The following is a 12,889-nucleotide window of genomic DNA, read 5'->3' as shown; positions in this document are numbered from 1 at the left end:
GCCGCTAAGCCGCGAGGGGCGGGGGCCCTTGGGACCCCGCCGGGGACATGGGCAACGGGATGTGCTCCCGAAAACAGAAGCGGATTTTCCAGACCCTCCTGCTCTTGACTGTGGTGTTCGGCTTCCTCTACGGGGCGATGCTCTACTACGAGCTTCAGGGCCAGCTGAGGAAGGCTGAGGCCACGGCGCTCAAGTACCAGCAGCATCAAGAGTCCCTCTCAGCTCAGTTACAAGGTACTTACCTCGGCAGGAGCCGCTTTCCTAAGGCTTTCGGAGTACCCTCCTCCTCCTCTTCCTCTGGGGAGTCTGGGCTCCAGCTGTCCAGCCTTTCGCAAACTTTTGCTCCTTAGGCGTTTCTTCCCCTTCTCTTCCTCCAGCCTCTCGGGTTTTGGTATCTAACCGTGGGTAGGGTCCTAGCCCTGCTGAAGTCGGCGTGAGTTTTTGTCACAGGCTCCTAGGGAGCAATCCTTCACCCTCCCTCCCACTTATTCTATAGAGGGACCGTTATTCCCAAGGGATTGCACATCACTTTGCAATTCCTGGTGTGAACGGCAAAGGCAGGCACGCTGCCTGCCGCTCACCTCACCATACAGACCACGTCCAGTTTGGGGACTCTCCTGTGCTTCTGTGTTGTCTCAGCAGTATTAATTTTATGCTGCCGAGAGAACACTGAGATGCAAAAATAACAAGGCTGTAGTTCCAGGGCAGCACAAACCTTAAATAGCTCCAGAAGGGAAGACAGCAGCATTGTAATAAAGCATTTTTTTTTTTTTTAAGGGTGATGTGAAAGTAAACTCCAAATAAGTTATTTGGATAAGGCTCTTCTGTTACTTTTGGAATAACTTTGAATTTCTTGGCTTAAAGTTGCCACATCAATACAAATCTTTGTGTCTCTTAGTTAAAGGATGGACTAAATGTAGGCATCCTGTACTTGAAGATGAAAAGTTGCTGATGTCTGACATATGCATGCCTGGAAACCAGATGCAAAGCAGCAGATACACACATGGACCATCATTGTTCTTGGAAGGTCAAGACCTCAGCACCTCTCTAATTGTCAAGTGCAAGGTTATGAGGTCAGCGTTGTACAATGTCTGGAGCCAGCTTTCAAAACTGAAGAGTTTCATTTCTCAAAGCTGTATAAAATAAGAAGAGTAGTCTGTTCTAGCAGCTGTCGTAGTACTTAACTTCAGGGTGATCTTCAACCACACTTCACACTGTGGAAGCAGACATAAAAGCCTGCCTAGAAACATACGTTTTTTTATGCAGAGAGCTCAGAATTTGGCTTGTGCTGTTAGATTCTTACAGTGGTTTCTTACTTGAACATGTTTAGCTACAATCTGACCGCGTTGTTACTTAGTATTTAAATTTCAGGCAATTTCCAGGTAATGCCATGGAAAAAAAGTTGTCAGAAACCTGCATTTTAGTAATGAAAACGTGTAAATGTTTGGCTGGGAGATGGGTATGTGGCAAATGGCTAAAGGGATACTTTTGCTAGTCTGTGTATTTGCCAACAGTATTTGAAGAGGACACAGGAACATCTTGTTCTCGAGCTAAAATTTAACAAGTTAGCTTTTTCTGCTGCTCTGGCTATACCGAAGAGGAGCTTGCAGCAAACTTTATCCTTACACAGAGGAGCAATTCTGTTGATCAGATATATTTGGTCTGGACTGGTAGTTTAAACTTTCCATGTCTGAAAAGTTATTTTGAATAGCCATCATCTATCCAAGCAAGTTCATGGAAGTAGCAGGGAACTAGAAGTTGATAAGTGAGGTGACAATGCTGCATTTTATCTAAGTATTCTCTTGCTTGTCTCAATGTGTCAACAAGAAATGTAAAATACAGACCAGGAGCTGAGACCATTCATCCATTTGATTATCAATGCAATAAATTAACATGGTTCTGGAACCCATGCCACTATATCACCAAGCCTGTTCATCAGGAGATCTTACCCATGTCTAGTATGGCAGCAGTAAACTTTGTTTTAAAAAACTAATTACTAGCAATTAAGTCACACAGTACAAGGGAAAATATAATGTAACAATAAAATTGGATCTTTAAATTTTCCTGTATTATGTCAATGGCTAATATACCTAAAAGAGGGTGAGGCTGAGAGCCCAGAGACATTCTCAGCCCAGCAGCAAGTGTTACATGCCCAGTTTCTCACTGAAGTAACTGGAAGCTCTATGCTTAAGGACATCAGAGGATTTGGACCTAGTGAGCTAGAAATAAACTTTTCTTTCCTGTCTTTCCCTGTACTTTGAATGACTCTTTCTGGGATTGCCTGCCCTCTATAATCACATGGATTTTTGCAGTAGGAGTGTATTAGTGAGGAGAACACAGAGAATGCAGAACCTGTGCCCAACTCAGCTGGAGATACACAAGCACCACGCTAACTGGTGATATGCAACATCAAAACTGTTTCTGAACCTTTCTGATTTAACTCTTTGATGTGGAAAAACAGAAGGGAATCTTCTTTTAACAGAGACTTTGAAATGCTGACAGAAAATCCTGTGTTTGCAGGTGCCATATCTGACTGCACTTTGAACTTTTGATTTTAAGTGGCCTAGATTTTAAACCAATGTTTCTGTTGTCAAACAAAAACCTCTATGAATAACTAGGCTGTGTCTCTCTGCTGTCCTTAACGACATGAGGAATTATTCTTTTAGATACTTCTTTTATGAGAACAATAAAATGCATCACTACTAGAGCAGTGCAGCTTATCTTTCCATACTGCATAATCAGTTTCTTGATAGGTACTGGTCTAGAGATAACTTCAGGGCATGAGTGTGATGGCAGCACTCTGGAATCTTTTGAGCAGGAACCAGTCAAAGGGCAAGGTCACTGACATAGCATTGCCAGGAGGAAGAGAGGGTGCTGTACCAACAGTGGTTGATTTCTTGGCATTTACAGCTCTCTTCTGGGTGATAAAATACGGCTTCAAAGCTCATTACAAGTTGAGGAGAGAACTGAACTTGGGACTTCTACTTCCTGAAAGACCATTTCATCAGTAGGCTTTTACTGGTTTAAATTAGAACAAAAAAAAAAAGACTGGATTCAAATGCTTGCATGACACTGAAATATCACCTGGTTTCTGAGTTTTGCTTGGTTTTGTTCTGACTGCTGCTGCCTGTGAAGACAGTTGCTTTCCTGATTGTCCACAGTGGAGCACTATTAGGGAGGGCTCCTGGGTGAAACTTGAGTAAGTCTGTGAAAAGCTTAAGGATCATAGGTAATTCCTAAGTTTATCTGTAAGGTCTCAGTTTTGGACCTGAATGCTTTTGGTCTGTTCAAAAGCTTAAGAAAGATCCTCAGATGTAGCTGGGAGTGCAGCCTCCCTTTAGTTCCTACTGTCCTCTCTACTGTCTGTTTGTCTATCTCTGCACAGTGTTTTAGGGTTTTTCATCTGTGTAGGTAATAAGAACCTTTTTGGTACTTGCCAGTTCTTTGTGCCTGAATGAGCAGTGCTTTCTGGTTTTGCTTGAAAAGCCAGTCTTCTAAGATTTTTATCTTTTTCATTGCCTAGTTTTGCTCAAACGCAGCAAGTGAAGCAGGCTAAATCTTCTGTATGCATGGGAAAATTGCACTCTCATCTACTGAGGCAGAATGGACAGGTCACTGGAAAATGGTGCAGGAAGAGGTCTTAGAGCAGTTGAACTTGTGCACCTGATCTGAAGAAGGCTGCATCTGGCTGTTTTTGTGAGGAGTTCTCCTTTTTCTGGTGTTTGCAGCCTCAGCTACATAGCTGAGAAGTATTTGTGCCTCTAGAAAGAAGACTAGGGTGCAACTGGAAGGATGGCAGGCTTAGAGAACACAGTAAGGATAACTTGTTTGGAGAGGCTGGCTTCTTAAGCTCACCCCCCCTTAGACAGCTCATGTCATAGATTTTGTATTTGAAAGTTAAACTTCTTCCAAAAGAGTGTCAAACTTGGGCGCTTTTATTTCTTTAACAAAGTTCTGATGGGTATAGAGAAAGTAGGGCTGCTTTTGTAACCCACAAAGGGAATACTGGAGGCAAAATTTGGAGATGGCACAAAACCTTTTGCCTGCTAAGAAAACCTAAAGTCCCTGTTATCTGTAAGGTCTTTCATAGAGAAGCTGATCTTCCCAGTAAGCGGATTATTTTTAAATCTCATTCTCTGAGCATTATATGTTTGAAACATGAAGATAATCTTACTTAGTATTTCTTAAAACGATAAAAACAAAACTTGACGCTCTTTGCCTCCTACAAAGATGTGTCAAACGAAGTCTTAAAGTATTGGCCATATAGGAACAGGCTTCAGCTGCTAGAAGAGAAACATGTTGACAGCTGTAGATGAACCTGATGGTATCTTTGCTTCAAGATTGAATGTATCTGCAAATGTCTTTTTAGGCCTTACAGCTTCTGTCTTCTCATCGTCTGGGTGTTAAGTAACCCCTTGTGTACCGTTTTAATCCCTAATCCTAATAACAGCCTACATTTAGTGCCTTTTACTACCTTAATTTTCCTGCTCCTAGGGTCTTAACGTGTCTGATAGCTTCAGGCAATCTCTGTGCAGTCTGAGGCTATGCTCTAATCTTGGGAGCCAACCCAGCAGGGACTTTGGAGTTCAGACTTTGCCCTGCTGTAGAGAAAGTGTGGGTTTCTTCCGAGCTGTCTGAGCCGGCGCTAGAAAGCAGCGGCTGAAAAGCAACTGTAGAATTCCTCTGTGCCTGTTGTGCCATTTGTCCTAAACCGAGGCCCCTCCTTGGAGGTGACGTGCCCGAAGTTGATCAGATCTCTGGTAGCTCTGCGTATAGAGACTTGCATCATGCATCACAGCACCAGAGCATAGTTCAGTGTAACTTCAGAGGCTAATATTTATCCTGTCTGTCTGCGTGCTGACTACGTAGATGCCAGAGTTGTTCTTGGTGAAGTACGTGTAGACGTGGATGCACTTCACTCTCACCCCTCTTTTCTAGTATTCTATTTAAACTTGTACCTTAAGTTGGCAGAGCTAGGAGTGTGTCCAAAGATGGGCAATGAATCTGGGGAAAGGGTCTAGAGCACAAGTCTTATTGAGGAGTGGCTGAGGGAACTGGGGTTGTTCAGCATGGAGAAAAGGAGGCTCAGGAGAGACTTTCTTGCAACTGAGGAGGTTGGACCCAGGTGGGAGTTGGTCTCTTCTCCCAAGAAACAAGCAATAGGACATGAGGAAATGGCCTTGAGTTGCATTAGGGGAGGTTTAAGTTGGACATCAGGAAAAATGTCTTCCCTGCAGGGGCTGTCAAGCCCTGGCCCAGGCTGCCCAGGGCAGTGCTGGAGTCTCCATCCCTGGAGGGGGTTTCAAGCCATGGAGATGTGGTGCCGAGGGACACGGTTTAGTGGTGACCTGGCAGCACTGGGTTAATGACTGGAGTCGGTGATCTTAAAGGTCTCTTCCAACCAAAACAGTTCTATGATTCTGTAACAACTAACAGTACTTTCAATGACTTATTTTTCACATGGATCGTACAGGTGGAGCTACATCTGCTCAGCTTCTGTATGCTTTAGTTGTTCTCCATAAAAACAGCAGCCTGAATTCCTGTCATTCCTATTAGTCTCAGATTGCATGTCACATTACAGCACTTATTTTGATGATGTTTTGGTACCATCTGAGGTCTGAAAGATCTGTGGAAGCACTGTAATAGCAGAGCTTAGTTCTCTGGGTAATCTTGTGGGTGTACTTCAACTCCAAATACAGTACTGCATGAAAAGGCCAATACAGCATCCCTAATTCTGCTACCTGCCTTCATAAAATGGCACGTTTTGGTTTGTAACCTCATCTAAGAATCTGTCTTTTGAACTTCCATTCACAGTTTCCACTGAGTATTTAATGTTCAAAATATTTAAAACATGTTTGAAATTATTTGTGCAATTATTTTAGCATGAGAGGTGTATATGCAGTAAATATATATTCAGATATGCATTTGTATGTTTGTATGTATAAAATGTTTATTTAGATAGACATATATCTATTTTGCAGCTCAAGCTGAAGATTTCAGGTTAGCTGGAATTAGTCGCATTTCTTCATAAGCAAAGTACAGAAAAAGTGTTAGAGCTTAGTTCATTTCAGTTAGGGAGCTGGCTTGTTGCTTCTAGAGCCATAGGAAGTGAGGGTCCCAACAGCTGAATTCTATGACTGGAAAGATAAATTGAGCAAATGTGCCAGTATTTATATTTTTTCCATCTGTGCCTGAATGCCCTTAAATCACTTTCACTGTGGATGCAGTGCTTCCAGGATAAATTTCCACCAGTGCTACTATGTTATATTGCACCCAAGCTGGCATCTGGGCTGAAGATCAGAGCGTGTAGTCTGAAGGAATGTTAAGCAGCATGAGGTAACAGGGTGGGTTTGTTCCCTGGGTTTTGTTGCTCCCCCTCCCCAGTTTAACACTGGGCTTGGTGGCTAACAGACTGATGCCCCAGAGAGCCAACATCCTGAAACTATTTGTCAGTGATGATGATTTAAGCCTTTTAAAGCTTGTGAGTGATTGATCTGTCTGGGTTTATAGAATCATAGAATGGTTTCAGTTGGAAGGAACCTTTAAGATCATCTAGTTCCACGCCCCTTGCCATGGGCAGGGACACCTCCCACTAGGCCAGGTTGCTCAAAGCCCCATCCAGCCTGGCCTTGAACACCTCCAGTGATGGAGCATCCACAACTTCTCTGTGCAATCAGTTCCAGGGTCTCACTACCCTCATAGTGAAGAACTTCTTCCTATCTTCTAATCTAAATGTCGCCTCTTGCAGCTTGAATCCATTCAAACTGAGCCAGGAATTCTGTAGTCAGCAGTGTAGTTTAAGCGGTGTCTGGCTGTGCTAAGCACACAAGTGTGGGAAGGGTCTCGGGGTAGTTGTGACTTTGCAATTGTGCTGACAAAACTTAAAGATCTGAGAGTTATGTGCTCCTGGAGTGCTGCAGTAACAGAGCGTAGTTACTTCCTTACTTCCTAGACGAGCAAAACTGATTGAATTCTTAAACCTGGTGTTCCAAATGCATTGTCTCATTGGGCTGTTGTTTTGCTGGGCAGGATTCAGGCTTCTCAGCCTGTGTATCTGGGTGGGGCAACCCTATGAGTAAGGCTTCCACCTACTCTGAGACTTGAGTGCACATTAGAGCGTCTCTTATATAGCAATGAGGATATTGCCAGCAATTTGTGGCTAATAGAGTTCACTTGGCTCATTTTGGAACAGGATCCTTGCATAGAAAAAGTAATTAAATCCATTCTGCTGAAAGTCAGGTGCTGTTCTGAGGTTTAATGGTAATGAAAGCTACATAATTCAGATTACTGAAAAAATGAACCATACAGAACAACTAATTAAGGCAGAATCTTCTGTTGGGTGATTTTTCTTGGAATCTTTAGGGTTCAGGGGCGTGGATTTCTAGTCATGTTGGAGCCTGAGGTAAGCACTTAAGGAATTCAGCCTGCTTGGATGCTGCTCCTTGTTTAGAGAAGGGTCTTCTGAGCTGGATGCAATTCTGATCTTTTTCTGCTCACCAAGCGTAAACCAGACTTCCCAAGATTATTTTATTTTTTTCTACTATGTATCATTATTTACTAAATAAAAGAAATTGCAATTACTTTACCTATTCCCCTACGTTTTTTTTAGCCCCCCTAAGGTATCTGAAATTAGCCCGGTATCTTATTTTCCTGAGGTGACTCGGATCCCTAGGTTTGACAGTCATTTCCAGGGATCAGTTTTGGAGATGCTGAGAGAGGCAGAGCCTGCTTGTGCTCCTGGAGGGCATGGTAAGCAGGCAGTCTGTTCCTGTCCATGCCACCACCCTGAACAATCCAATTCCTCATGTTTCAGTCAATCTGTCATACTCAAATGCATATTTTGAGGTTTGACAGGGAGCTTCTGTTACCAAAAAAGCAAATGTATTATAAGCCACTAACTCAAACTATTGATTTCTTGGTGCAGTTTTGAAACATGCAACTGGAGCTGACTCCAAGTCCCTCGTGTTTGAGCTCTCAAGGACTAATTGAAGGAAGCAGTTTAGCAGCTTTGCAAGGTGATAACCATAACTATTACATCAGAGTTTGCCATGTTCCATTATGATAAAAACACAAATATACATTTCTGTTAGGAAAGACCTTTACAACAACTTGTATGTGTATATGTAGATTACAGTGTTTTTCTTCAGTGTCAGTTTTGCACTAGTTTTTGACTATATATCTCTGTTTTATAGAGTTCCTAACACCATGTAGGTAGAATCACTAGACTTATGCATAGAATTGAAAAAAAAGTCTTAAAACAATAATTGAGAGAAAGAACAGACCTTTGTTTCCTGGAGCTAGGAGCTGAGCAGACACAGACATTCAGAGATGACATGAGAAGGAAACTTGTCTCTGCAGCTCTTCTGAAAGTTTGTCTGTTTTCTTCAGAATGATCTGGTCTGTCATGACAAAAATGGCAGAATTATGAAGAAAATAGTAAAAAGAAAATGGAATGCATTTTTTTTTTTAGGAGTAAATCTCCTACCCTTAAGAATTTGTCTAAAAATACTACCCAGGTTTTGTTTGAACTATTTGCATTTATCATCACTTAAAAACAAATAGTCTTTAGCACAGATAGGTGTATAGAAAACAGCATATGCAAGGTGAGATGCTAATCTGACCCAGTGTATCATAACCATGGGTGGCACTGGAGGCTGGAAGAAATCTTTTGTGGAGTATGCAGGAAATCTTTTCTCAGATGGGAAGTGTGATCGCTTTCCTAATAAAAGTCATGTTTGAAGCCTAACAGTTAGGGATTAAATATTTAATCACATTTAATACCCCTTCTCCAACTCGTTATTTTTAGCAGCAGCTATTACAGTTTACTGCTTCAACGTGATAAATACCTCCCTATATCCCAACATATCTTGCAATTTGTTTTTAAATCTATTGTTTCCAAGAGGTGTTGCTGACTTCTAAGCAAGGGAGCACATGAGAATGGGCAGAGTAAAAGGATTCTATTAAATGTATATGTTTACGGCAGTTTAGAAATTAATTTTCATGTCATCCTTATAACTGAATAAAGGCCACAACTATTTCTTAGAAATATAAGCATGTGTTTCTGGGGCAAACTGTGTGAATGTGCCGAATTCCCCAGCATCCCCCCCATTTCCAGAACTGTATTCAAAGCAAAACTCTGAAGATCTGCAACAGTTCTCCACGTTGTGCTTCAGATTTCCTCACTTCTTTTTGAGGATGCAAAGCTGAAGTTTTGATAAGCATGTGAATTTTGTTTTATACTTCTCTGTACTTACCACACATTCCAGATTTTCTCTCATGATTAGTTCTGATACCTTGTCTGATTTTTTTTACCAAGCTCTGCAGTGTTAGTGTGGGAAAACCCCTTGACAGAAGGCAGGTTTTACAGAGAGCATCAGTGATAACCCTTCTTGTCCTGGCCGAGACAGAGTCAAAAGCAGGAGTCTTCACAGCTTTAGTGCAGGAGAAACTGTGAGCTTTAATGGATTCCCAACACTGTCATACAGCTGCTAGGATACAGGCAATTCCCAAGCTCTTCTTTGTTTTTTTCAGATATATTCCAACTCACCCAGAAAAAAATTCCAGTGTTCCAAGAAGGGCAATAAGGCTGGTGAAGGGTTTAGAGCAGAAGAGGAGGAGGCTCAGGGGAGACTTCCTTGCTTTTTACAACTCCCTGAAAAGAGTCTTCTCCCAAGGAACAAGTGATAGGACAAGAGGAAACTGCCTCAAGGAGGTTTAGGTTGGATATGAGGAAAAATTTCTTCGCTGAAAGCCCCAAATCTCCATAATTTGCACAAGTCCCATTCTCAAGTTCTAGTTTTTTACTGGAGTACTGACAAAGTCAGGGGAACAGATTAATTTTGATGGATAGATTACTTTTGGTGCAGGACCTTTGAAAGCAGTAGATGTTTCTCTTTCTCCTTATGCAATTGAAATCAGGGGTAGGTCTGACAGGCACTACCAAACTCATGAATATGAGGATCTAGATATTGAACACAAACTTCTCTCTTCAAAGTAATACTTTGAGCAACATAAACAAATATATAATTAAGTCACAACAGTGGTTATTTTTAATTCTGTAATGTTTTCTTGCACTATACTTAAAACACAATTTTCCCTGTCTTTATTGTGGGAATATTTCCGTTGTTTCTTAGATCAATATCACGGAAACAGCCGTTTATTGCTAAAATCTCAGCTGAGAGTCTTTGAAATCAATGGAGTGTCTGCTGGGACCAGTATGGGTTGTACTGTGCTAGCGAATCCTGATACTTGTCCAGGAGCCATCCACACTCTGATAACCTGTTTCTGGTAAGATTATCAGGAGTGAAATAGTGTATCTCCTTGTCTGAATCCAGACTGACTGGCTTAATCAAATACAGAGCTGGAAGCTTAGGGAACAGGTTTTGCTATATTAATAAAGTGTTCTCCCAGCATGAAATATTAGCATCATATGAGCCAAGAAATATGAGGTCAAAATTTTAATTATTGTCATTGGACTATAAGATCTATCCTACATCCCATATTGAAAGGGATTCTTCCTTTGCTCCTGGAAATGCTTTCCTCTCAGCAGAAAAACTATTTGCATGGGTTCACATTTTAAATGGCTCTCTTTTCAGTGACAAGAATTGGAAATTAACTGTGTTTTTATATGAGTCTATGTTCTACAGACCACCTCCCTAGTGTTACTAGAAAAGTGCCAGTGTGACTTTCCACATGCTGCTGGTTCAGTTCAACTCTGCCACAGTCTGAGAGAAAATAACGTTGAATGTTGCCAGGACTACTGAAATGTGCTGGTTTTAAATGAAAGCTATTGCTGTAAGCTCAGAGAAAGATTTCAGAGTTGCATAAGAAACAATAACAATGAAGTGAATAAAATTTCTTGCATCATCTATATTTAAATCCCAGTGTAATCTGAATTTTCCAGTATGTACGATAGTGGGAGCTGGTGTATTGTAGACTCTGGAATCACGCTTCTGACAGACCAAAATACCAAACTAACACACAGTTGCAAAATTGTTGATAACATAAACTAGGAAATACTTTCTTTTAAACATGGAATAATGGCTTATTTTGCTTAATAATAGTTTTACTGCTTAGAGGTGCAAAGCAAAGAGTAATAACCATGACTATTAAATATTGACATTGCTTGACTCCTGTGTGGCAATTAATGTTCAATAATGGTCAAAGTGGTGTAATCTTCTGAGAACTTATAGGATGTTGCACACCCCTGCCCCTTCTCCTCCAGTTTCTTCTCTGTATGAGGAAAATCTTAAATATAGGACTTGATTTAACTGGGATCAATTCAAGAACTGCTAAATATTTCCTTGTTGAAGGTGAAAGGAGTTTTAAAGAGCTGTGATGTTACCAGTTCTGTTTCTGGGCTCTGTTCTTTGAGGCTGGGTCACCTCTGTGATTTACTTACAACCTGCAGTTATTCCAGCTCTGGAATAGTGCATATTAGCTATAAGATGACCATGTTTCCCCCCTTTTTTTGTACCATTCTATGAAGTATAGCATAGGAACAGAGTTGAATTATTTGTGCAAAGATCAGTAAAATAAATATAATTAAGAACTTAATTTAGGAAAATATTTCTTGGGAAGTGCCTTGTTGGTGCATTACACCAGCAGGCATTTGTCAGGTTCCTTATACAGGGTCCACCCCTCCAGCTGGGAAACCTATAACAGAAAACATGTTTTTCCATGGATTTATTTCTGTGAGATTCTTGATGGGGTAGATCCAGGCTGGTAGTGAAGAAGGAAAAATCCCCTGCTATAGTAACAAGAGCCTTGTAGTTATTTTGTCTAGGAAGTTCCTGACTGGTGGGAAGAATTTTTTTTTATGGTAGATAAACTCCTATATGTACTGAAAAAAATCTGCCTGCAACCTACTCCCCAAAAGAGCAAGTGAAAAAACATGGAAGCTATGCTTTCTTTATAGTTATTCTTCATCAAAATCTTCATTATTTTGTGCTTTATGGACTGTTACCAGGGAAAAGCACTGCTGAACCAACCCCAAAATGGACTAGAAGGCGAGAGGTGGAGGAGGAAGTTTTCCTCAGCCCTTTCTGGGCACCTGAAGGGCTCTTTTAAGACCGTGCCAGTGTTGCTCCAGTACCTCAGAGGTTAGTGCAGAGAAGGTGGCAGTGAGGATGCTCTCCTGGGGAGGGAGGCAGAGACATTGCTTGACAGTACAGGGTGAAGATGGGAAAGCCCAAGCTCAGCAGGGACACCCTGAGCTGTGAATGGTCCAGAGCACTGCAGTCCCTAAACCCCAACCTATTGCATCCTCTTTGTCCTTTCTTCTTGCCCTTATGGATTTGCTGTGCAGGATTCTCCCCACTACTTTTATTAAAACACTAGGAGAGGAGCTGAGGAATGTCTGCTTGCAGACAAAGAGGCGAAATGGAAAATGTTACATCTGAATCCGTTTGTGGTTTAGTCTGTTTGCCAAAAAGCCTCTTTCCATCCTATTGCATGGGAGGGGAAACCATTACGGATTTTCATTTCTCTCCTGAGTTGCTATGCTACAACCACCACTGTTCCTTTTGCAATGTGATTCAGCATTCATGGTCTTTGGTGCCTAGATAGAACCATTACTGTGCTGCCAGTTGTTTGGGTTTTTCCTTCTCTGAAAGCTTTCTTGCTGGTGACTTTGTGAATATTCATTACGTGCTTGTTTTGTTGCAGAGGTTGTTGATACATTAGTTCACCTTGACTGATGCCCTTGACTTTAGAAGGAAAATAGCAAAGTAGAGATAAATGACAAGGATTGATTAACAATCCAGGTTCGAAGCCAAAACAAAACCACTTGTAGATAAGCCAGTAGCTAAAGAGCTTGCAGAATGCACCTTGGTGGAATTAAGAGCACTTTAAGGAGGAGTTTTCTGTGGCTGCCAAGATACAAATCATT

At 41.5% G+C, this 12,889-nt stretch overlaps 1 protein-coding gene across 1 annotated transcript in view; it reads left to right on the top strand.

Moving 5' to 3' along the window:
* The first annotated feature begins 47 nt into the window (after positions 1–47).
* Positions 48–12,889, top strand: part of GOLIM4 (golgi integral membrane protein 4) — a 30,537-nt gene continuing 17,695 nt past the window's right edge. The window contains exon 1 of the mRNA XM_008949806.1: positions 48–234. Within this exon, the coding sequence (XP_008948054.1) occupies positions 48–234 (187 nt within the window). The remainder of the gene's footprint in view (positions 235–12,889) is intronic.

The sequence above is a fragment of the Merops nubicus genome, unplaced genomic scaffold (assembly GCF_000691845.1).
Source record: "Merops nubicus isolate BGI_N331 unplaced genomic scaffold, ASM69184v1 scaffold30960, whole genome shotgun sequence".
In the NCBI taxonomy this organism is placed as follows: domain Eukaryota; kingdom Metazoa; phylum Chordata; class Aves; order Coraciiformes; family Meropidae; genus Merops; species Merops nubicus.
The sequence above is the reverse complement of the archived record's forward strand: the minus strand, read 5'-3'. Positions and strand labels throughout refer to the sequence as shown.